General features: G+C 38.0%; 2 protein-coding genes across 2 annotated transcripts; one reads left to right on the top strand and one right to left on the bottom strand.

Moving 5' to 3' along the window:
• Positions 1 to 3,566: 3,566 nt before the first annotated feature.
• LOC105034873 (heat stress transcription factor A-1) lies at positions 3,567 to 12,170 on the bottom strand. Its single transcript, XM_019847124.3, is given in 5 exon segments — positions 3,567 to 4,083; positions 4,346 to 4,671; positions 4,674 to 5,375; positions 5,378 to 5,636; positions 11,676 to 12,170. Coding segments are annotated over 4 exon segments (1,521 nt in total). The 5' UTR covers positions 11,943 to 12,170; the 3' UTR covers positions 3,567 to 4,083; positions 4,346 to 4,378.
• A 3,255-nt stretch (positions 12,171 to 15,425) lies between these two features.
• Positions 15,426 to 26,056, top strand: LOC105034872 (uncharacterized). Its single transcript, XM_073255532.1, is given in 15 exon segments — positions 15,426 to 15,682; positions 15,685 to 15,778; positions 16,605 to 16,663; positions 16,666 to 16,732; positions 16,837 to 16,896; positions 19,549 to 19,627; positions 19,768 to 19,839; positions 19,928 to 20,175; positions 20,304 to 20,375; positions 21,063 to 21,151; positions 21,154 to 21,178; positions 21,359 to 21,440; positions 21,549 to 21,595; positions 24,123 to 24,204; positions 25,640 to 26,056. Coding segments are annotated over 15 exon segments (1,302 nt in total). The 5' UTR covers positions 15,426 to 15,540; the 3' UTR covers positions 25,724 to 26,056.
• The last annotated feature ends 865 nt before the right edge of the window (positions 26,057 to 26,921 follow it).

The following is a 26,921-nucleotide window of genomic DNA, read 5'->3' as shown; positions in this document are numbered from 1 at the left end:
TGGTCAATTAAGCTAGCCACCTCCTGCCATAGATTTCTTCTCTCTTTATACTTAGTGCTTGTATGTACACTAAACAAAAGCCAAGTAGAACCATTCATTTTAGTAATGACAATGATAGCTTGTGAGTACAATAACGAAAAATATCCATAGAAGCAACACCGGCTTTCCAAGCAACAATGATTTCCCTTGACAAGTCCTGCAACTCCACAGCATAGAACCCCCAACTAGGTGGGAACCGATAACGGATGCAAGCCAGGCTGGGACCAGATAGTCTAGTCTTCATAAGCACACATAGCTTAGGATTATGTTACTACATTATTCCCCTAAAAGTTGAGTGTGAGGATGGCTTCCCCGCACTCTTGACATTCCAAAATAGCATCTTCATTGATAACTAGTAATGGGAGAAAGGCAAGCCCTAAGAAAACTCAGTTGGAGTGCCACCAGCATCCAACTTCCTCTCCTTATCTTGTCCTAAGCCCTCTTGGCCACCCATGGCTTGCAATGCCATTTTAAGGTGGCTCACAACCACCTCATTGCCCAAGCAATCCCCTTCCATCAAAGCCTTTGATTTGCTCCCAAGATCACCCCCACTGGCTAATACTTCAACATCGAGGAGGGTACACCAACGGCTGGGGGTAGCACTGGCCTTTGAAGTTTTTCTCCTGGCCAAGACCTCCCAACCGCCTCTGCTTAATGCTTGACTGCTCCCTCCCCTTCCGAGCCTAACATGGAAGGTGGCTGGTCAAGGCCTCGGTCACCGTCCCGGAGCTCTCAATAGTGTCACCTCTAGTTGGTGCGGATAGCGGGTGGTGATTGCTGGACCCTCCAGCCGACAAGAGGTCTTCCTCCTTCATGAGAACATGGGCACAGAGATCATGCCCCCTCCAACATTTTTCAGCCTACTTCTTTTTCAACCCAATGTTTAAGTCCACCTCAAGAGGCCCGACAGACTTAAGTCAACAGCTCGACTTGTGGCCCTATAAGTAGATCAGCCAGGCTCCTAGCCCGCTTCTAAGATAGTCCACCAGCATCAAACATATAATGGTCTTTTGGGCTTTGGTTTTCCTCTTGGCCCACCACCATATTTTCCTAACCTGGGCCTAGATCGGTCAACACCTAGAACCTAGACCCCGACTCGGCCACCTCGACTCGGCCTGATCCCAAATCACTCCTGGGCTTCTCTAGTGATCACCACTAGGCAAACTTGGTTGACTTCTACCAACCATCAGAATCCAGTGGTGATCCAGGCAAACTCTCCCTCTATCTTGATAAGTTCGGGCGAGAGGGAGAAGATCTTGGACCCGAGGAATCCAAGTTGGAATCAGCCACCTTCCTCGATTTGGTCGGACCCTTAGATGACCGAGATTGCTGGATCCGAGATGTTGCTACCCATGACTAGGGTTGAAACTGGGCTCAAGCTGATCCGAGGCCCATCAGCTTTGGCTTCGGGCTAAGCCCAAAACAGTTCAGGCCAAGCTTGAGCCTAAATGTAGGATCCATTTATCTTTTGAATTGGGCTCAGGCTTACCTTTGGTCTGGCTCGGGCCTAAGCCTGAACTTCAGCCTAAATATCCAACTCGAGCCCAATTTTCTACTCAAATTGGTTTAACCCGATTCTAATTAATTAATGCTAACTAGTTTAGTCAATTAGATTGAAATATATTAGTCTTAAGGCTTTAAGTCATCGTTCGGTGTTCTAGACCTGAGACCTCCCAGATCCCAATGTTTCACTTCATCTCCCTCATGTTTCCCTACCAAAAAAAATAAAGCCTTAGCCCTTGGCCGCCTGGTACATGGCCACTGCCACCACAGTCGCCACCACCTCCTCCTGCACTACCAACGGAGATCCAAACAGAGTATGCGGCGACGGTGGCGGCAATCAAGGCAAACTCATAGTGATTGATGGAGGAGCAGGTGTGGCCGATCAATAGGCTTGGGGAGGATGGTTGTGGGTGGGCGCTCCAGCGGCAGCGGCTAGATATGACGGTGGCTATGCGGGTGCAGTTGGGGGGATCGACATGGGTGGCAGCATGGGAGGGGGACGTGGTGGGTGCAGCATTGCCGCGATGAAGGGGTTCTTGGAGTCAGCACTGATGATCTGAAAGGCCCGTCGAAGTCAATCCCTGAGACCTGGAGGGCCAAGATCATGCCTCGCCCATGCCATCAAGTGGCGGTCAACAGCTTCATCAATGGCCCTTTCATGTGGGTCGAGAGAGAGGGCGGGAGGCCTCCAACAAAGGAGACATGGAGGAGAGGATCTATATGATGGCGGTCATCGGAGAGGGACTTGAGGTAGAGCTTGGAAGAGCACCCAACGATTGCTAATGGAGTCGAGGGCGGCGGGGCGGTGAGCTTCGAGTGGAGCTCAGTGAAGCCAAAGCGAAGGAAGGCCGTTAGGCTCGGGCCAGCCCAATTGGGCTCGGACGGTTGTTTCCCAAAATAATCGGCCTAAGCTCGAAAAAAATTTTCAGACTATGGCTCGACCCAGTTCTAGCCCTACCGACAGCCCAAGCCGCAATTGGACGACAGTGATCAGTTCATAGCCATCCGCCACTCCACCGTCCACAGCCATAAGGGAGATATAAAAGTTCTCCGATTGCAATGATCACCCCCCACTTTCTGTTTCCTTCGATCGGTAGTGGTAGTCATCGTCAATGTGATCCAGCCAACCACACTGATAACAGACAGTCAAAATATTTCCATAAACAAAATTTGCCAAAAGATGCCCCTATGCCCCCAGATCGAAAACCCCAGCTTTAAGGGTTCCAACAAATTAAGCTTAATTTATTTAATAAATAAATTTAGATAAATTGATTCATTTTCAATCCAAATCTATCTATGTCAATTTCGAATATGCTTAAAATGGGTAGATTGAGATCAAAGCATAAATTGCCATCCTTAGCTAGTAGGTTTGATGCGATGGACTCTAAGATTCATAAACAATATTATGTTTTAGGTGGCGCACAAGAGGCCTCTCAAAGAGCTGCTTTCATATCTTAAGAGATTCTTTGTGCACCATGAACATTATAGAAAATCTGCCGTAAAACGCATCGCTTTACATGATTGATCCACGTAGCCACCACTTTTCAATACGCATTTAATGCCTGCAATTCTGCTTTTTCGTTTAAAAATTTTATATAACGAAAGCATTTCTATTCTTTGAAAAAATTATGACATCCTATGTATATTAAGACTTCCTACACATAGAATATCATAATATGATCTAAAAAATTATAACATCCTATGACATATTATGACATCATATGTCAAATTATGATTTCTTACATGCAGAATGTCCTAATATGATCCAGAATTCCTAATATAGATGGGAATTTTTGCCTAACCACTTTGCAACGTGCATTTAATGTCTACAGTTCCACTTTTTTTGTTTAAAAATTTTAGCACTTTAAAAATTATGACATCCTATATCTAGATGTCATAATATAGATATAAATGTCATAATTTTTTTTAAAAAATAAAAATATTTTATCGTTCAAAATTTTCAAATCAAAAAATGAAACTACGAACATTAAATCAAAAAATAAACTACGAACATTAAATGCACATTGAAAAATGACGGCCATATAGACCAATCACATAAAATGATACACTTTACATCAAATTTTTTCAACACTGCCCGCAGTGCACAAAAAATTTTGTCGGATCTTAAATTTGCGATGGTACCATGGTCAGGGCCCAAAGTTACAATAACCAACATTTAGGGCCCAAGAAAACAACAATCATCACCCACCTCTATCTTGACTATTTTAAGATCAACTTCATGTTCCTCATCGGCCAAGCATTCAGGGATGCTTCCAACATAGATTGCTTTAACCTTCAAGGACGCCACAACATGAACCTCTGGAATGAAAAGAAATGAAAGCTATAATAAACAACGATACTAACGTAGAACACTTTTTTCCATGTCAGAAAACACACTTGACATGTCTTACTACAAACAACTTCATCCATTCTCAGATGCAAGGTATCCCGCATCTCTCAACGTGCAGCGATACATCTCATCTTGTCTATAGCTTCTACTGGCATAAACCAGAGCACGAGGCACCGATCAATGAAGTGGTGCTGCATGGGAGAAGCATTTATATTAAAACACATTTATAGTAAATAATGACGGATGCAACTTCGCATATAGAACATTAATATAGCCCATGGACAAGAGGCCACCACATGGTAGCCATCTGAAGGCAAAAATGAGTCACTGGATGCCTGTACATGATTGTCATTTACTTTGCATGTAAAGGCCAAGAGTTCCAGGTACCAAAATTCAGCTGTTACCATAGCTTTAGACCAGCGAGGGCATTCACACAGCGCAACCCATATTTACCTTCGAGTCCAAAAGAACTGCATTGGCTTGATATCACTGTTTGGGGTCAGAAGAAAGAAGTCCCATTTGTTCGGTAAGATTCTCCATATTCTGTGCACCATCCCACCCATGCTCTGGTCCTGGTTGCATGTCCTTTGTTTCCTGTATGCTCGACTCAGCCTCTTCCGTCTCTCCTGTTAGAGGACTAGCTGAAAGAAATTGTTCCCAAAATGAATCAATAATGCCTGGAAGCTTCTGATCCTCAGCCAAGATATCAATAATATTATCAACACACAACTCCGTTTCAATTGGAACTGCTGCCTCATCCACTACCGCCGTAAGAGGGTGATATACACGCTCTCTGGGTCAGGCATTGCAAAGTTCTCACTTGGAATGTCAACACCGTCATCAGGCATAATCCCTTCTAGTTCAGGAAATTCAGGAATATTCATATCCGATGGAGCAATGGAATCTGGAACTGCCGATAAAACATCCATATCAGGCAATTCATTGGTTGCAACCATATCTGTTACATCCCCAGAAGACTGAATCTCAGACAGAGCTGAAGATGAGCCAATTGCCGAGAACCCAGAGCTTGCAGGAACGTATGGAACCCCTGAATTAGGAGGGACCTCTGCAAGGGTCACTCCAGAATTCAGACTTGAAGAACTACTGTCAAATGCTCCAGATGAAGGGAAACTCTCTAATAAAATATTATCAGAGTTGCTAAAAGATTCCAGCCTAGGCTGAGATGAACCTATTTTCAAAATCTGCCTTAGCATTGCTTTCGCTGCTTCATTCATCTGAGGCTGATACTTGATTATCTGGCCATCAAGTGACGCACTATCACCACCCAAACTGCCTTCTTGCTTAGGCAACCTCCGTTTTTTGTTCCCTCCAGCTATGCGTCTGTTATTATCATTTTGCTCCACCAATTGAGCTAAAAAGCCTGGGCTTTGCATGGCTTTTGCCAAAAATGACATCATTTGTTGCTGCCGCTGTTCCATTCCTTGAAGGCGTTTACCTAAGGTCTGTAACTGATGATCTGTGGCTGCTGTTGCTGCCTCAGCCTGACCAGTTCCTGCATGAGTACATTCTTGTCCCTCTTCAGCCTCTCAATTTCTTCCTCCAACCCAAATTTCCCCACCTCAACACAAGCTGCAACCGAGGAATTCTGTGGTTGAGACTGCTGTGTTTGACTATGAGCATGAGAGGGTTTTCTCCTATTAATGGTCTTCAGCAGATCTTTTCGACCTCTCAAAAATCCCTCGTTAGCAAATTCCCAACGATCAGGATCAACTTTCCTGAAACCCTGCTCAAACAATGGCAACAATCACCAAATGAAAACAATTAAAAAATTCAGTATGAATGTTCCGTCAAACAGCTTTGCCATGTGCAAAAGACTTAATAAAACAAATTAAAAAAAATAAAGAATGAAAGAAAGAGACAGAGGGAACAAGGGAACACTTGCTCAGAGGCTGAGTATCAAATAATTAAGAACCAACAGCTGACATTGCTAAACCCGGTAACAAGCCAAGAAAAATTGATGGGAACAGTTGACATTGCTAAACCAACAGCTGACAGGTTGTTCCTTTTATCACTCACACCTTCAAGGTTGGCCAATGAAGACCGAAGAAAAGGACCCATCATATTTATTTTATATATATGCATCTATTTACAAATACTTTTACATTTTTTTAAATATCTCAAACTTTTCCTGGATTTTTCCCAAGTTCTGAATTTCACGACTTTGCTAAATTATTCCCAAAGACCAAACATGTGATGTCTATAATATTGTAAAAAAGTATACTTTTTCAAACCACCCACCAGCAAAAAAACAAAAAAGAAAAAAAGAATGGAATCCTAGCTCAACCCATGGATCAGTGGATCTCGTGGCTGCTATGATTATAAATTTTGTTAGCAAGATTTGCCAATGAAGACTGAAGAAAAGGACCCATGGTATTTATTTTATATACACGCATCTATTTACAAATAATTCTACATTTTTTTTGCATATCTCAAACTTTCCTGGATTTTTCCCAAATTCTGAATTTCACGACTTTGCCAAATTATTCCCAAAAACCAAACGTGTGGTATGTCTATAATACTGTGTTTTTGTTCAAAAGAGTATACCTTTTGAAAACCACCCACCAGCAAAAGAAAAAAAAGAAAAGAAAGAAAGAAAAAAGAAAAAACAATGGAATACTAGCTCAACCCATGGATCAGTGGATCTCGTGGCAACTATGATTATAAATTTTGTTAGCAATCAGCTCATCACACTAACAACTGACAGAGTCTTAAAAAAGGTAAAGAAAGGAATAAGGAAAAATTTTTCCTTCCTTTTGGTCAAAGAAACAATGACTGAATAAACCTGTAAAAACTGAGAGGAACCTAGAAAAAAAAAAAAAAAAGAAAATATCTACTGAAAGATAATATTAATAGTTAACAGATTATCATTACACAAAGGTATTACCAGGGGAAAAAGAATAAAAAAAGAAAAGGAAACTCATCCATCCAATCAAGCAAGTATGATGCCAGCCATATTAACCATATCCAGTGGAGCGGTACATATTAAAACAATCTTAACCACAGGCCTTCACTAGATAACTTATATTTGGTATCACATAAAGCCCTAGGGACTATTCTTCAACATATTTTATAGCCTCCGAAACTAATTGCTTCTCCTAGTGAAGTTTCAAACTCTTTATCCCACTTTCACGGCTCCAAGCAAAAGCACTGATGCTAAACAAGTCAATACGGCACCACCACCATGTCCCATTCCGGAAGTTGATTTTCCTTAAAACATTTTTTGACAACATATTTAATTTCTCACACATATAACTAAAAGTTGTCCATCATCCAGAAAAAATGCCCATGCCTGAGAATATTTCAATCCACTTAATAGTGCTAGTGTTTCTCTCTCCCTTTCCCATTTTTTCTTTGTTAATTATTTTCCACCTTTTATCTCCCTTTTTTTATATCCTTTCTTTTTTGTCAATGAAAGTGGTTAGGCTCTGCATAACCTTTTCCCAGAAAAAAAGGATAAAATATATAGAAAGTAATTTATTGATTCAAGACTCTAAAAAAACATTTGTACGAGATGTGTCCCTTCACTAATAAATTAACATGTAAATGATTATTTGAAATGTTGGATCTAAGTGAAAAAAACTTATTATTTTCTAAAACTAGTGGTGGTAGTCAAGGATTATTCAGGGCATTCAAGATTTTTCATATGAATTTTGATGAAGTGAAAGTAGATGAAGCTAGATATTTTAAATTAAGAACTTTCAACAGCACGCCCGGGATGCATGATGATAAAGTGTTCATTATTCATTCATTTTGCAACATTGTGATATATGGGCGTACCTATCCTAGTTTTTTTTTTAAATGTTTGCAATCAAGTGCCTGGCATAAGTTCCACGCATTCTATTAGTCTTTACACATGCCAATATTGCAAAACGTTATCTAAATTGGATCACTTTTGTTTGTTTGTCCTACAATTGCATGTCTAGGATGGTTCATTGCATTAAGCAGCTTTATCCAAAAACACAAAAAAGGATCTCATCGAGGGGATATCCTGCACAAGGATTTCTGATGTCGTGCAAACATTTGTTGCATTTATAGTTGGGTTAGAATAAAGTGCTCAAAGATCTTTAAAAGAGGTGGTGATGTGGATAGCTTCTGTCTTGTTGTTGGTGTTTGTCCTTTCATAAATTGTTTGTACATTGTGGCTTGTGGTACTACAGAAACAACACTAAGTAGCTTTCCAGAACTTGTTTTCTCTTCGCTCTCTTATATATCCAGACTTGAGATATGAAAAGCAATGCCTACAAAGGAGATTTCAGACAACACAAGGCACTTTGGGAAAAAGAACAGGAAATGAACTTAAGGATTAAAAGAAATGAAAGAACAAAAAGGGAATGAAAAAGAGGAAGAAGGCATAAGCAGGGATAATCATGAGGTTGGCTAAAAAGGGCAATTTAAAAGCTCAAGAATGATAACTGAAAATCAATGAGTTGCCTTTCTCTAATTTTCCAGGACTAGCTTTTAGACAGATTATGAACTATTAAAAAAGTTTCATCCACTCATATAAACTAAAACTAATCTAGCTTGACTCTTTTAAGGGAGTGCTTGGTTCGCGATCAGAATCGAATCGAAATGGGAATTGAAATGGCTTGAAATCAGAATCGTAATGGCCAAATCACCGGAAGCGGTTGGTTCGTGATCGAAATCGGAATCGGAATAAAAATTTGAATCCATAGAAGAGAGTAGGGATTGAGTTCTATATAGAATGAGTCGTTCCCATTCCAAATGGTTGGAATGAGAGTCACCCATTCCGATTCCGATTCCAGATCTCCACTCCCTCCAACCAAGCACCCCCTTAATGTGCTAGACAATGACCACTCTGCTCAAGTGATAGGGTGTCATTGCCACTATAAATGGGACAAGGTCACCATCCGACACACAAGAATCTACCGGTGCCTACTTGGAAAAAAAAGGGCTTTCAATAACCAAGAAGAGAGTTCTAATTACATGCTCATTTTTTTCATGTTCATACAAGTTTGTCCAAATTTTATCTTTTGGCTATAATATTCAAAATTTCTCATACTCTCAAAGAATCTAGTAGCATGTATTCCCAAATTTTATAATTTTTCTCGAAGAAGGGTTCCCCAAATACCAACTTATGAAGAAAAGCCATCCCAATTGTATTCATATTTCTATTGTTCAAATATATGACGAAATGCTTATAGTCCTTCTGATTTTGCAAGAAGTTCAAGGTAGTTCTCATTCCATAGGTAGAAGAACTTCAGGAAATTAATTAAAACTCTCATTAGATGATCTAGATCTGATTTTAGAACAGAATAAAGGTAACATCTCCTCCCAAAAACAAATAAAGGTAAAGATGGCAATGTTAATGGTTATGCAATATTGGTTGGAGCGGAACCACCAAGTTTCATCAGATGAAAATATCGTTTTAAGTAAATCATATTATTTTGGGACCTTTGGATGCATCATTTTGGCAGTTTGCAATGTAACAATCATATTTTTATAAAGAAAACAAAAAATCATTCGATTTGACCACATAAATTTCCAAAACTGGCCAATGTTTTGGATAAGTTTCAGAGAAGATCAAGACTTTTCATTTTCGTTTTCATGTTCCCAATGGAACTTCAAACCACGATATAGACAAATCACAGCCAAGTAAGTACAGAAGCAAGGAGGGGAAAAAAAAATGAAGTACACATAGAAAATCAAAGAAAAGAACTGAACGTGAGACTTGCTTTTCATTTTTTTTTCCTTTTGGAAAAAAAAAATCATCTAGCACCAATATAGAAGCCCATTGATTATGCAAAGTCAATTTTACTGGTTCTGGTGGTATTTCACTCATAGGAATTGTAGTGATAGTTCAATTATTTTACATATTCTGCCAGGGCGAAATTCTATCACCCTTTACTTGGAGAATTTGAAATTAGTATAAATGACATAAAACAAGAAATGTAAGATTTGAATAAACAATGAAAGAGAAGAAATCCCTTCTTGTGTGTTGAGTCTTCTATAATTTACTCTTGATAACAGCTGGACAGACAATTCAAGTATGCAGAACTTTACTGACTTGGTATAACTGCAAAAATAACAGGCTAAACTTGATGATTGCAAGATGACAGGGCTATTTTGCATGAATAACACAATCGAGGCACAAAAATATTGGAGGAGCAAACTAACAATGTGTTCAATTGTCTTGGAGATGAAACAGGGAGACTATATGAGCCACTGAACAACTGGAAATACTGCAGGAGAACTAGCTAGTTACAAACATCATAGCGCAAATATCATTGAAGAGGACTGCTTCAGTCACAGGTTATCATGGCAATTATGTCAAACAGAAAAACAATTTATGTCAATTTTATGTTTTTCACGTTAATCCGTGTAATTTGGATTTACTGAGAACTAGAGGTAAAGCGGCATGAAGATGTTATGATTGGTCTAGCATTACTTAGAAGCAATAGATTAAAACTTAAGTTGAATAAGAACAATCAAGTTTTAATCTCAGTAAGAGTCTAGGTTATATTTAAGAGGAATTATAGGTTGGTCATAATTAATAAATCCTTAGTATAAAAGTTAGAAGTACTGAATCAATGAAATATTGGATTCATCGTAGAAAGCCTCTTTTGCCTGTTAAAGCTCTCAATTCCAATGTGGTAAATGAACTATCCAATATACAACGTTTTTTCTTAACAAAAATCACCTCTCTTTCTTCCTGTTCTCTTTCATCTTCTCTTCCCCTCTTATTTCTCATCTTCTTTTTCCTTCCAAAGTTTGTTCCCCCTTCCATTATTTTACTCTCTTCCTTTATTTGTCCTCCTCCTCCTTCCCTTTCTTTTGCATCTTTTCTTTCTCTTTGTCATTGTTTCTTGCTTAATAAATTAGAAATCAACTCACAAAATCTGATTTTCCCCTTGTTACATTTACCTTCTCTTCAAAATCTTCTTCTTCCAAGATTCTTCTCTTTGTTTAAAATTTCAAATCAACTATAAATTCGTCATCAAATTGATTTTCTATAAGTTCAGACTCAATCATAAACAAAGTTCACTCACATTCTTAAGCCCTGACCACCACTCGCACCTTAAGCCCTAGATTCACCTTACCCCTCCAAAACAAGTTCCAGTTCTTTGTCTCCTAGAAACCCTTCTAATCAATAACACAAGTCATCCTGTTTATATCACAGAACAGGAAAGAGGTTGATAATTGCTGACCAGAAGTGCAAAGTGGAGTTCCCAGTAATATAATCAAATAGCAATATTTAACATTCCAATCTTTTTTTTTATGACTGTAACAGAGGAAATGAAGTATCCTTTGCAGCAACCATTTTTCCTCAGACGTAGTGAAGTTTCCAAAGTTAACAAAGAACAGCATTTGTAGCTCACGTCCTCTCCTCTTTTCCCCTGCATTTTTCTCCAATCTGTTCTTACTTTATCCCTACAACTGAAATGGATCTCATCGTTGGTACTCTTCATACATCACCCAACACCTCGCATCCACCATGCCATATTCAGTGCATTCTAGAAACCTCCTTCATTCCATATTTATCATCAAATCACGATCCCCATCAAGAAATACAACAATCCCACTCCAGTATCAAGTTACCATATTTTATAAACCAATGGAGAATCCACATTATTTACCACTTCGAGACAAAAAAAAGTTATAGCAAAAGGACACGAGGACAGGAAATCAAGAGCTACCCTACAATATTTACGGATTGGAGAATCTCAAGACGCTGAAGCCGCTCGCAATCGAAAGAAGGAAGGAAAGAGGAAAGATGGGGGGAGGAGATGGATGAAGCGCGTACATAGGTGTTTAGTTGGCGGACGAAGCTGGAGAAATTATTGTGCTTGAAGTACTTAGGGAGGAGGTCTCGGGCAAACTCAGGCGTGTTCCACACCACGAAGCTGTTGTTCGCCGGTCCCCACGATACGATCGCGTCCGTCGCCGGGTCGTCCACCATCTCGTACGTCTTGCTCAAGAACGGAGGCGGCAAGTTCGCGTTCAGGTTCGGGTTCGCGCTTGTCGCCGCCGCCGCCGCCGCGGCCCCTCCTCCCCCGCCGGCGCCGTCCATCCCTCTTCCGGTCCCCTCCCGTCCCGCAAACCTCACGGCGACCGAGCCGCGCCCATCCGATCTTACATCTTACAACAAACGACCAAAAATTAGGGGCTTTTAGAAATCGAATTCGATCTCGGAGAACGAAGACGGAGAGGGCGGTGGGGACGACGAGGAGGGCAGAGGCGATTCGAGGGCTTCTCGAGTGACTTCCGCATGGGAACCGGCGCTTCCAAAGAGGCCTTTTAAAACCAGTAAGGGTATAAAAAAGGTACCGCCTCGAAGGCACAACGACGGCGTCGGGTCTGCCGTAAGAGGAAAACAAATGCCCCTGGCCTTTGATCACAATATCAGAACTGCCCTCCTTTTGTGGGTCCCAGTTTTGTTAGGGGGTAGGGGAGTAGTTTTAGCAGATCGGACGGCTAATATATACCCGTGAGAAATCTATGGACTGCGACGTTGGGGGGGGGGGGGAGGGCTAATTTCGATATTTCAATAGAAAATGTGGGCATATTGCTAAGACTGATACCCAGTTGATGAAACCGGAGAGACGGACGAAGGTTGATGACAATCGACAACCGTCCGGCACGGATGTCCCCGTTATCTTTTCAAATTACGAAATAACCCTCGTGCTCACTCCCCTGTTACCGACGTCTAGGGACCTACTGGACAAAAAACTGGAGGGCATTTTTTTTTAAGAATAACGGGATAGGGGAATATGCCCGATTCCGTCTTTTTTCTATTTTGGGCAGGCTATGGGGCTCCCGTTCTTGCTTTTTATCGATTGGAAATTTGGGACGGTGGGACCACCAATTCGCCCCGCTTTTTTGACGACGTCGACTCTCGCACCTTCTCACCAACCTGTGGGGCCCGAATCATGTGAAGCTTGTGAGTCAACCAATAGCATCGTGCCACCATGATGACAATGTTGCGGGCAGCAGAATTGGGTTGCTTGCTGGGTAGGGCCTGGAAGCAAATTTTAATGGACAAGTGGTGCCATGGGACCAAGAAGAACACCAAGCCAGATTTCTGCACTGTAGCAATGGCTGGGTTGGGCCTGGAGCTTGTAATTTGAAAGAAAATAGCAAAAAAAAAAAAAAAAACTAGTGTATAATTCTGGCTAGGGCTGCCATCTAGTTGGGTTGGACAGGATTGATGCATCCAAATCCAATCCATATGCTAAATTAGCTCAAAAAATTGAGTCTACTTTTGGGGTGTTTAATTTACAATCGAAATCAAAATTCGAATGGGTTGAAATTGAAATTGAAATGGTCAAATCTTTTAAATATTTAATTTATGATCGAAATTAATATTGAAATCAAAATAAAAATTTAAATTTTAAGAAGAGAATAGGATTAAGTTTTAGATAGATTTAATCATTTTCATTCACATTAGAATTAAATTCGAATCAAAATGGAACTTCTTTCAATCAAACGATTTGAATGAAAACCATTCATTCTCATTTTAATTTTAGATCTTAACTTATCCAGTCAAATACTTTTCTTATTCATTTAAATTGGGCTGAATATGATCAAATTTAAAAGCTTATTTTATGGATTTATAGATGCTTGCTCCAAACAAGATAGTTGAAAGACGAGAAACAAGTTAGTGGAAAGATGAGTCCAAGGGTCATTAACTTATTATTAGCAATGTAGTACTTCATTTGCGGAGTATGAATCATGAACCATCTAGTCATCGTAAGAAGCACATGTATAGTGCCAATCTTTACTCTATAAGGCCAGATGTGCACAAAATAGGAACAAAATGATGGAGTCACTCCTGATAATAAAATAGATGCATTAACATAGTTGACATACGGTAGAAAGGATTTTAACGCTGTGAGGTGAAGATCACGTCCATCCTCGAGTGATAGGAGGAACAAAATAAGCAAAATGATGTGCTAGTAGTGGAGTCGTTGTTGGTTGTTATGGTATCAAATAAACCTCAAAATAATATATCATTATTATACCAATATTATTATTATATACTTATTTACCATTATTGTTGTATTGTAGTGATTCTTATTATAATCTACAAAATGCAATAGCAAAAATCAATTATCCTATAATTTCTTTCATACAATAATTATTACTAAATATCCATACATATTTTAAATATGTATTTATGATTATAATATATCAAATTATTATAATATGAAATTATGGTAGTGATACAGTTACTACGGGAGTTTTTACAATGTTATTATTGTCATATAATAATATATAATATATAAATATATTTATGAAAATAATAATAAATCTTATTATAGTATCAACTTATTTTCCATCATATAATATTATAATAATAATTGTTATAATATCTCAATACTAATGTAGTTTTTACTAAAGCTATAAAATAATATGATGATGATTATATTACATTGGAATTTTTTTTAAGGGATAATATTATTAAATTATTTGGAGGATTATCATATCTCTTTTAACATCATAGATACAATTGTATTTACATTGTAGCTTTTAATTACAAATAATCAATAGAAAAAATATGTTATGCTCAACAAGAAATTAAGGCATATATCTATTTTTCTCACATCAATCCTCACCTTACATAAATAGCATCAGTAGAACCTCTAAAAGTGTCGATACATTCTTATTTTTATGCTTACTCTTATTTTTTTGTCAAGCCAATATTATTTTTCAAATCCCTACTTGATTTAGATATTGATAGGTAAATCCGACAACCTTTGATGTTATTTTTGTTACTTTTAGATCAGACTCTAAACTCCAAAAAGATCTTTTTGCCTGAGCATAGCAATCCGAGCATAATTCTACCACTTTCATTAGTCTCCTTGTTCATTAGCTCATCTAATCTTCTTAGTTTGAATTTTTGACAACAGGAGCAACTATAATTTAATTATAATAAATAAAATTAAAATAATTTATGAATTATGGATGGAGTTGGAGGCAAACAATCTTGATACTTTTCAACCATGTAATTGACAGGCTAAAAATTGTAAACTATAGTTATGTAAGAAACGAATTATCTAAGGACCTTCTAGTGTCACTCTCTATCATCTTCAAACCGTATTTGAGAAATAAAGAGAGACGAGAGAATCGATGCAATTATAAAAATATAGAAGCATGAATACGTGCTGGCATATATATATATATATATATATATATATATATATATATATATATATATATATATATAGGTGTATGGTTAACAATGTCATTATTAATTTGATTAATGATACAAAAAAATTTGGGTCATCTAAAGATTTTTATTTTTTTATTAATTTTAATTAAGTATTATTAGGTCATTCAATTTTAAATTTATTTAATTCAGATTTTGTCTGTAAATTTTACCTAATTCTCATGATGATATTATCATATAATATCATATCATATGCTGTGTATGTGTTTGATAGATATGATGCAAAAGATGACACTACATGACAATCTCATCACGGCAGCCGCACAAAATCCCAGCTCGCCTTATCCATCCATTCTATTATGATATTATCCAATCCTGCTTCCGTCGTCCTCCTCTCGCCTTCTCAACGTCATCGCTTTATAGCGCGAAAGATAAAAGAGGGTACCCCTCCAGTACTTCCACTGTTAGAGGGGAAAGAGAAGGAAAGAAAGAGACGGTCATGCGGATCGCTGCTTCCGATTCCCTCTTTGTCTCAGCAACTCCGAGAAAACCTTCGCATGGAGAGCACAACCAATCTCCGGTGAGAACTTCCTTCCTTCTCCAAGCATCCAAGGGTTCGAGGCATCGAACCACCGCGAATCGCAGGTTCATTCGATCAGAGCGGCTTTGATCACCAATCCAGATGATTTCGAGGTCGGAAGGTTCGTCGGAAGCTACGGATTCATGAACATCACCAGGTTATCCTCCCTCCGAGCAGCCTTTCTTTCTTTCTTTCGTTTCTTTGGGTGGTATATTTCTGCAATTTCTTCCTTCATTCCAGCGCTTGAGGAGAATTAGGAGGTGCTCTGTTGAAATTAAGTGTTCTTTTAGTTGTTTGTACCGTGATGTTTGGATCTTTTCCGATAGTTATCGTCGTAAATCTTGTTCTTTTCGAAGGGATTGGATGATTTTGCGAGAACGTGCAGTGCTTTTAAGCCAAGATCATTCCTTGGTTCTTCTTCGGCCTGTTCAATATAAAATAGGGGGGTTTTCGAAATATCTGGGTATTTTCCTGTTCTGCTGGCAGCTTGTCTCGAAATGGTGATTTAAAGGTTTGATTTATGGAGAGATAAAACTGTGTGGCTAATGGCTGCTTGCCTAGTGTCGTGGGGATCACTATTTGAACAGTATTAATTGCTGTCTTAGAATGGTAATAATTTATTCACAAATATGTAGGTCTCCTGATTTTCAGTCATATACAGAAATAGGAACTCTATGTTTTAACCTGTCCCGACTAAATTTTCTTGGTGAGAGAAGATGTAGAGGTAATAGGATTTGAAAGACAAGAGGAAATTTAATTGTTGCGGAAAATTGTCGGAAGACAAAATGCTGCTTCAAAAGCTACCCATTGGGGCTGTAATATTTACCGTAAACCTTATGCATATATGAATGTCCAGCCTTTCTTTATTTTATTTTTTTTCAAAAAAAGAGAACAAATAAGTCATCAAAGGATTTATAAACTTATATTATTTATTGCTCAGTCTTGTTTGGTTTTGGTTGACAAGGATGCTTAAACTCCAACAGCTACTCATCATTTCAAGCAGGAGGGATTTCTAATGTCAGCGGACTGCAAGAATTCACTCCTGCTACTCGTCTGAGGACATTGAGCGTTTGAGGGTCCAAGATGTTGGAGAGGGCCAAGTGAAGATCAGGTGCTTTTCCTAGCATCAGGATTTATTTATAATCCTGTATTTTCTTTTCTTTTCTTTTTTTTTTTAACTAATATACCAGTGTTATCCTCACAGTCTCATTGCAGGCTTTATGAAGGAAGAGTAACCCAAGGTACACTGAAGGGAACCAGAGTTATATTTAAGGTACTGTCCATAAATCTTCTTATTCCTTTCAAAATTTACTTCAAGTCCACTAAACTTCAGAATCAAATTTGATAATGCTTATTTGTTGTGTGGCACTATGGTTTATTGATTCAATTGTCTATACAATTGTGTTGTTTCAATGTTTGGATGTGCCAGCTATTTCATCCACTTGGTACGTGGTTGACAAATGCATGAGAATCATGCCCAAATAATAATTTGATTTTGGAGTATCATCAAGTAAGCAAGTTAGATATCACAAAATATTTACTTATTTGTAAAACAAAAGGTAAGACAATTAACCATCTAAATTTTAGTCCACAATTTTAAAGATACTCTGCTTGATCCCAACTTATGAAAGAAAACAGAGGCAGTAGAAAGGTTGCTGGTGAAAAATTGACATATTCAATGGTGAATTAGGTGTATTTTTGTCTCTCCTAACCACAATGAGGCATCTTAGAGTATGAACCCAGCAATATACATTTTCTTTTTGGTAGCATGTACTCTTGTTTCACATTGGTATGAGTTTGTGTATGTGCTTATTGAGTTTTGTCCTCTACCCAACAATGCTTGGTATCTTGCAAGATGGTATCCAAAGATTATTGTAGTGAGAGATGCTACTCATGCAGCATGAACTCAAGTGTGATTTTATTTTTTAAGAGGCTTGTCTGCCATGCACATACATTGTAGCAGTGTTTCACATGCCTAATTGATGTAGACGTGTGCTTTTTTTCGATATGTGGTATGGCAACAGCATTGGTTTGCTGCACCTAATTTATTTACTTTTTGGCAAAGACAATAAAGATTAAAATTTTGGTGATGTTTCTTTCCTTAATGAAACTGGGTTTCTGAACTTGGAATGGGTGGTGATATGCTGCAGGAATGGTCCTTTCAGGTGAACATATTACTTGTGGTGAAACATATCTTTCTTGATATAATATTAACCTGCTGATGGATGGGATCATTTTCCCCTTTTTAATTAAGATTAGGTAATTAGAAGCTTACTAGGAAGGTCTTAAATGTATAAATATGTTGACTGTTTGTCTTGGATTAGATTCACTTTTTCTAGCTCCTATTTGTTAATCTTAATATACATTGTTGACCGATTGCCTAAATAGCTCAAATCCAGGTTCAAGTAGTTAGGTAACATGGTATTAGATCTTAGCTTGCTGGGGGACATGACTTCAAATCCCCTACAAGCAATTATATATTTGATTTACCTATTTGCCATCCCAATTTGTTTTGGTTATTGCCAATCCTGATTTGTTTTAGTTATTCTCTTGACTTGTTTATCCTTCCAAACATGGTCCATGTTGCAATTGAGAGGGATGTTAATACTAATATACATCATCGACCCATTCCGTAATAATTTAAGCTTCTAGGTTCAACTTGTTACTTATATTTTTCTTGAGTAATTCTTATTTGGGAGCCATTTTGGCCCAGTGTTACCAAGCACTTCCTTTTTCACTGGCGGAAGGAACTATGCCTAAAGATTGAGTTTTTTCTTTTTGAACACCAAAGGCACCTAAATCTATGGACATTATAGCATATTGTATACACATACACTTATAGTGTTATCTATAAGATGTTGTGGTCCATAATTTTTGGAAGGAAACACATTCCCTCCAAAAATTGTAGAATTTGTTCCTATCTCCATGAATTCATAACCTCCCAGATAAATTTCTTCAAAAATTTATACAATTATCAGTGTCATGCTGCCTTCTTTTCCTCAGTTTCCTAAAAAACATGGTTCATGTTCTGCTAATGATACTATGGCTAATTGTAATTATTTATATTGCCTGTTGCCACCATAGATAGCATCATTGCATCATTAGTGTTCCTGAAGTGAACTTCACTATTTAGAATTTTGTTCCTTTCAAGTCCTGATCGTGAGCTTTGATGGAAATCTACTAATATATAATGGGAAAGGCTTTGAAGCTGGCCGCATGATTGTGAGCTTCTGATGGAAATCTACTAATATATAATGGGAAAGGCTTTGAAGCTGGCCTCATGCGCCAGCTTGAGAGCCTGAAGCCTCACCATGGGTCATGCATGCTGTCTGCAAGTGGGAAACTAAAATGCACAAGTGAGAGAACCCTTCTCTTATTTGGAAGTGGTTTAGGCTGTCTAGAGTCCAGAAACTTTGGTTTCATATTTTTCTTAAATACTGTATCCAAAACTAGAATATGTAGTTTCATCTTCCATGTTTCTGTTATATATAATACACTGTATCTTAAAAATAGAAAAGTACATGTTTGTGAATTTATCATCGTTCATGTAGCCAGACTTCATTCCTGGATGGGTTCTGGCCCATGTATCACACATGCTAGACTTTAGATAAAGAGGAAAAGACCATAAACAACTGCAGACTTATGCCCACCACTGCTGGTTGCTTTTGTTTTCAACCAAAAGAATTTTGCTGATAGGTTTTCTAACATCACTAGCTGAAATCATAGTTGAGACCAAATGACTGATTAGCTGCAATGTATCATTAATGTATTACTTTCATGAAATTTCATTTAGCGCATGGAATACATTCAATATTTTTTAGGTATTTCTCCATCATAACATCGAGACAATTACTGCTAAATTATTTATTTCAGACCATGCATGCACTTTTCTGTCCTATCTGATAAAAGCTAGCCCACTTGTCAAGGTTTTCCTGGACAACGTGCTGGTGGTATTGAAGCAGATATGATGGCTGCCAATGAGCTAAGTACTCATGCCTTCATTCAAGTAAGTATACTGCTTACCCTTAAGTTAGGACCAACAAAAAGAATATTTATTTCTTACTGGAAATTTCTTCATATGATATGGTTAGTGACATAATAGATAGTTTATTTATCTAACTAGCCAGGTTGTGCTATAATATGCAGAGTGACTCCAGAAACATCTGTCAGAATATTCAGTTTTTGTTAGGGGGGTTCGAGACAAAAACTGGAGAGCAGGTTTGTTATATCATCTATAAAGGTGTCATTGTTTTTGGTGTATTTATAGTAAATTCTATTTAAATAAAACAAAGATGTGCCTTTTCAGTGGCTTGCATTTCGTGATGATGGGAAATATAGTGCAGCAGACTATGCCAAAGTTATGAGTGAAACAATCTCAAAGAATCTTGCTAAAGGAGAGCAGAAATTTTGGAATCCATTTGATCAGGAGCAAAAACTGAAGCGAAGGAGATTTTTTGTTATCAAACTACTAAATGGAGCTATGAATGGCCTGGCCTACATGCATCACCATGATAGATTACACCAGAGTCTCGGTCCTGCTTCTGTTGTTCTCAAGTATATTATTGATCATATTGGAATTTATCTCCATTTGTTACCTTTTCTTTCCATGGGCTTATGGGAAAAATAAGGACAATTATATGTTCTTTCATCAAACAGTTGAATTTATTATTTGTTGATGGCAGCACAATAGCAGAGAAAGATGCAGCTTATTTAGTGCCACGTCTTCGTGACTTAGCCTTCTCAGTTGATATTGGGTATGTTACATATGATTTACTTTTCTGTATATTTATCAACTAAAATTATGTGGTTCTACTGTTAGTAAATCTAAAAAAAGTGTATTGCCATAAATTATGTTTAGCAGATGAAATATGTTCACATATTTCATCTGCTAAACATGGATGTACGTATCAACATAAAAGGAAATCAAGTATATTTCCATTTCTTAGTCTTCCATGTCTAATGACATCATGAATATGTGGAAGTAGAATTTGATCCAAAACTATCTCACTTTGTTCTCAGATCCACTTCATCAGACACTATACTGCAAATTTTAAACTCTTCAGTATTAGATTAAGAGCTTGCTGTCATTTGTGTCTTTTAATTTTTTCTGCTCTATAAACTGATGGTTCCCTACCAAAAGGAGTTTATCCATGGGCTCTATAGCTCAGACCTGCTACCACTCATGTCATCAAGTTTAGAGGTTATCTATAGTTATTTTCGATCATAAATGATATCATACATTCATCTTGCAAAAATTTTTAAGTGAGAGAATCAGGTTGCAAAACTTACTGTGGTGCCATAATAATTTTAGTTTCCTTCAGTTTGCTATATAATCAAGTTTTTCGTGTATTTTACATGGAAATCTTGATTCTTCTAATTACATGAGTGAATAAGTATAAAGATTTCGTATCCGTTTCTTCTTGATTTGGATGGGATGACAGGTATTCAGCTATAGAAGCAGGCCCTGGGGCATTGTCAGAAGGACTATGGCACCGAGCATCTACAGCTGGTGCATTTGCTCCTCTGGAGAAACAGCTTACGGAATAGCTGATGACATGTAAAATTTATAGAGACCTTCTGACATTTATGATTCAAATGTACTTCTTGAAATGGAAAAACCTTCATGGGTTATGTTTTCATTTGTTTATTTCATCCTAAATTATACTATCAAAATGGTATGATGATTTTCAGCTAATAATTCTTGCATATAACTTCCCTACTGTTTTTTCTTAGGCAGATATGAAGCAGGGCTTCTTTTTGCTTACCTAGTTTTTGTTCCATTTTGTGAAGCGGGCATCATGGATGCCATATCCCTGCAAGTAATTGGACTTTTACTTTTGCACAACTCCCCTTCTCTTGGACTCTGTTTTTCTTTCTTCCAAATGCAATTATAGCCTAACCATTAAAAAAAAAATTGAAACTTGCAGAGGCTTCTTGAAAGTACTTTTCAGCTTGACCTCAATGCTGCAAGAGAGTAAGAAACCTATCTCTCTCTCTACCTCTCTGCCTGAGTCATACATACTGGCTGTCTTATATGCACCCGTATGCACTTCTCCCTGAATGTCCTATGATATTCTTGATATGAGGATGTGTTCAACTCAACAAATTTATCATTAGCATTGTGATTCCCTATTTAAAGTGAAATATGGTAAATAACTCCACTGTTTGGCAAGAAGCCAAGGAGCAACGAAGCTATACGGTTATCATAATATGAAACTTTGGCTAACAATTTAGTCTTTTGATGGAAAGATCAACTGCTTCCCTACTCTTGCATCTTTCTATATAAATTAGAACAAGAGTGTCATCTTCCAAGCATTTTCCTATCAAATATGTGGTCGGTTATACACAAAAGTGTTTTCCTAGCATGCATGTTTTAGATACTTTATTCAATTGAGAGGGTGGATCCCCATTGTCTTAAATAGAAATGGCATTGAAGTATGTCATCAGTCTATTTGTTTGTAAGTGATGCCTCTCTTAGACCTCCATACTGTTCCTCCATCACCCTCAACTCTGCTGATGCTAAGGCCCCCTTTGTCTCGCCTCAATGGATGAGCAGCTCCCCTTCTCTCAACATCCAGTCCAACTTTCTGACTTCTTTTCTATTTCCCACCCTTCTCATGCCCTCCCATTCACCAAGAAGGATAAACCACCTCTCTCTTGCCATCTCTTGTACCCTTTCCCCAACTTTAGAGGACTTCTCACCATCTGGAGAGCGAGGCTAAGAGAGAGAGGGTGAGATAATGCTGCAGTTAGGAGTAGGGGTGGCAATTTTAGCCGACTTGCCGGATATTCGACTCGATGGACCCGAATGGAGTGGGTTTTGCCTGATCCGATTGGAACCCGGGACGGGTATGCATTCTAGAAAAAATATCTGGAGTGGATTCGTGTCGGATATGAATAATGGTATGTCCGACTCGATATAATCTTAACATATATCTCTCTTTAAAATTATAATGATTTTATATTGTTTATATGTACCCGATCCAACCAACCTCTCTTATCTACTGACCCGATCCGAGCTGACCTGCATCTCTGTTTGACCCGATCTGACCTGAGGTGATACGGGGCGGGTATAGATATAGGGTTTTTACTTGCAGGGTGGGTATGGATATGGGCCGACCCAATCCATACCTGACCCATTGCCATCCTTATTAGGAGGAGGCTTGCAACCTAGTCTCCATCACTATCTCCCCTATACTGAGATATAGTAGAGGGATGTTGAGATCGTATTACGACCCCCTTTTTTCTTTTTCTATCTGACTGTAAACTTAATTCTTACCTGAAACACAGATTATATATGATACCTGGTTGGATGCGTGCAGTTACTTGCTAGGATCTTCCTTCTATTGGCCCATCTAAGCCTGGTTTTTTTTGGACGGTCAGCATACAACAGCTTGAGTTTCACATGGAAATTATGATGCACAAACCCTTAAAACAATTATAGTTTCTTGTTTAGGTATCTATTAGTTAAATTGTACATTAAGTTATGTACATGTATGGTAATATCATGCTCACTATAAGCAAATACAAATTATTATAATGATACACATTCATTAATTAACACCAAATTATATTATATTGTGCATAAATTGATGGCTTCTGAAGAGTTATGGATGATGAATTTATCAAGAAGAGGTATGGATGATGGCAACATTTATTGATAGTGGACTATGTAAAAGGGGATCTTGGGAAAAGAAATAAAAGAAAGAAATGAAACAACAAGATAAGGCTGGTGGGTCAGAATCAAAGCCATTGATCTTTGATTGACTGTCTTGTATTAGTCAATCAGATGTACCTGTAGAGGTAGCATCCTCAGTGTTTGTGAAGTGTGCAAGTTAAAGTTGTCAATGGAACATATCCCTTAGTTAATCAGATCTTTCATTTTTATTTTCACAAATTCTTCTCTGCTGTTCAAGCATATTGTCCAACTGATGGATGTATTAAGTAGATTTATCACTCAACATCCCTTTTTCTTTGGGTATGGCTCACTCAATTATTTTCTTTGAGCATTCTAGTTAAGGAACTGAAATTTAAATGTGTAAGATGGCCCTTTTGCTTCAAAAAAAAAAAGGGCAAGATGATATCTTATATTTAATAGATATAAACACTAGGTGGCATTAGGTAGTCTGATGTTCACTTCAGAGTGCAGTAACCCATTTTGCTATGCTCTAGATTTTGTTCATGTGCCTAGGAGGAACTCAGGTGCCTGGGTGTCTGATTTTGACAGCATTACAAGCAGAAATGCATTCCTCAGAAGAATATTTGTGATATAATGTCAAAAACTTTTATATCCTATCAAACACCTAAATAGTTCAATAATGCTAAAATTTTTGTCTGCAAGCATGGCTGGAGTATGCTTTTGCATTTTAGATAGCAAACTACAGTTAATGTTCATTTAATTTGCAGATTTAAAAGTTCTATAGGAAATGGATGTCTCTCACTGCATGTCCATGTAGTTGATGTACAATGACAAGTTAATTTATACTAATGTGTTTTACTAGGTACTGTTTAGCAGATGACCGTTTACTAGAAGCTGTCAAATTTCTGGATCTAGGTGATGGTGCTGGCTGGGAGTTGCTCCAGGTTTATTTTCATCTCTCACAACAACTGATGCATCTGCAGCTATGTGATTTTCATATGCATAGAAAGATGACTCCAAAAAAACATTTTTTGGACATTTGTAACTTTTGGATAGATGATACAGTTATATCATCAATATACACTCAACTGCTGGCCAGATGATGGCTCATGACCCTACTTACTGCAAACTTTCAAGTCTTTAGGTGTATGGCATGCAACACTAGTACCACATGCCCTTTGAATGAGCATATTTATTCATTATCTCTTCTCATCCCCAGGCCGCCTTAGGTGTGGCTTAGTAGCTTGGATCTTCAAGCTATGGTAGCTAGATTGTGCTTGCTTAGCAGCCCCCCTCCAGATCTTGCATTGATATTAAAAATTCTAATGCTTCCAAACACATCTCTTTCCTACCATGCCCATTACTATCATATTTTTTGGAACAATCAACTTTACTCTCAGTAATAATTTTCATCATTCATGGTTCACCATTTTCCCCTATGACGTGGCTCATGAAAGTGCAACAATAAACGAGCAGGTTCTTGATGTTCTAATAATGTTTTATATTTTCCCTATGCAAAAGTAAGATTTAGTATTGTTAAATGCTTCCTAGGTTTATTATGGTTCTTAATTTTTGGGAGCTTCTTGTCCTTACTTTTCACTTGGGAAATATTTCATTGTCTGCTCCCCACTCAATTGAGGCTGTGGTCAATGAGGTAGGAATGATGTCAGATCATGAGGTGATATAATAAGCTTTTAAGGTTATAGAGGGAACTCAAGACTCCAAATGAAATACATTCAGCTAGGTAGTCATACTCCAGTCAGGTTTTTAACATGTAGTTAGACTATAGTTCTCTGAATGTCTAGACACCTTTGGCTAACAGGTCAGTCAAACTGAACTCAATATTGTGTCTTGGTTGCCTAGGCATTTTCAAGGAATGATGGCAGGGATGTCATTAAGAGTGTCTCAAATATCTGTGTGTTGATGAATGTTGCAACAAAAAAAAAGTGCATGGATGCTGTTACTAGGTTGTTGCGTCCACCTTCTAAAACATAATGTGCTTTGTGTCTCAATATATGAGGTTCTTTAATGATATAGCCCATATCCTGCTGCTTGCCAGTCCCTAATGTACTTCTCAAGATATTATCTGCTTTACTGTTTGATGTACTTCCAAAGATAGTTCCTAATGGATGAGTCTATATAATCTTGTCCTATTAGGGCTGGTATATCTTTTTCATGTAGATTCTTTGATTGGTCATGACGACATTTCAAAAAATGTAGATGACCTACCAAATATGTAGCCACCGATTTGGATTATTGGATTGAAAGTTAAACATTCTTCTCATTGAAAACTTACTTGAACTTGCATTTATCTTGATACACATTTTTACACCAATTGTTTATTTGATAACAAAATACCAGATGCTTTTCGTATCGCAGGCCATGCTTAATCCTGATTATCGTCAACGTCCAATTGCAGAAGCAGTGCTGCGCCATCGATTTATGACTGGAGCTATTCTATGAATTTGTTGGAGATCTTGTACACAGGCACATATCAAATTAGTGGCTTCTAAATGGCAAGTTATTGAACTGTTCTACAAGTACATGATCACAATAGTGTGTGTTGCATTTCTGATGAAGTTAGAAAAATCAAGTCATGAGTTATAAAAATTCCAGCTGTCCTACGATTATGTGGAATGGTAGCTTCTTCCAGCAATGATGTATTCTTTCTGCTGTAATTACTTAATGTGCTTGTGACCTTAACACTAGGTTGCGAATCTCTCACCCGTTTGGATGAAACAGAGTGAAACTCGGCATGGAGTAATCCAATGTTGAAGGTTAAGCCGTTGCACTCCAGTATGGGCACATGACTAGTTTCTGAGTGTGTACTTGTGTCAAATTTTTGGAGAGCATCTCCATTCTAAAGATGCAATTCCAAAGCTGTGCAAAATAATACTCCCAATAACCATAATAGCTTTTATGTATATCAAATCTTCTTGGGCTTGGATGAGCCCATGCGGGCACAGGTGGCATGTACTATTCATGCGGTTACTATGGTTTTATGTATCATTCATTTATTGCACTGGTCGCGTGTGCAGAACTGCTGTTCAATTGATGCTTTCTCCTTTTGAGGGAAAAGTTTTAGAAGCCTATAACAAGGCAGTGATGTACTCTATGATAGGATGGAATTAGTATAACTCCAGGCTATATGGAAAATCTCTTTATAAACGTTTGACTAGACCGGCATGGGTCATGACCGCTAGATGACTAATTCACTTTACTGTTCACAGAAACATTGATTTAGGAGATACAACGGCTGGTGTCGATAAACAGCTGGTACCTTCGGCCTTTCACCATCATATAAGAGTGTATCAACAAACAGTAAGCGGCTTTATCCACCTTGTGGTCGGCGCTTTGAATTCAGATTTCACAACAATTTTTTAGCGCTTGCAGTGGTAAAAAGCTTAGGTTGATCAAGCGATGGTTACTTTGTACCATCCAAAAAAAAAAAAAGAAAAGAAAAAGAAGAAAAGAGAGAAGAAAAAGGAAAAAAAAAAAAAAAAAAGAGATTAGGCACGTTCTCGGTACCCCGCTCATGTGCTCACGGCCGGGGCCATGACCGTGTAATGGCAGAATTGAAATGCGCAGCTTATGAATTGTCTTTCTGGGGCCGTGCCAGGGATGGTCCAGAGTCATTCAAATAACTTACAGTCTTCACTAG

Source organism: Elaeis guineensis, chromosome 4, assembly GCF_000442705.2.
Source record: "Elaeis guineensis isolate ETL-2024a chromosome 4, EG11, whole genome shotgun sequence".
NCBI classification, from domain to species: domain Eukaryota; kingdom Viridiplantae; phylum Streptophyta; class Magnoliopsida; order Arecales; family Arecaceae; genus Elaeis; species Elaeis guineensis.
This window is presented reverse-complemented; position numbering and strand designations above follow the sequence as displayed.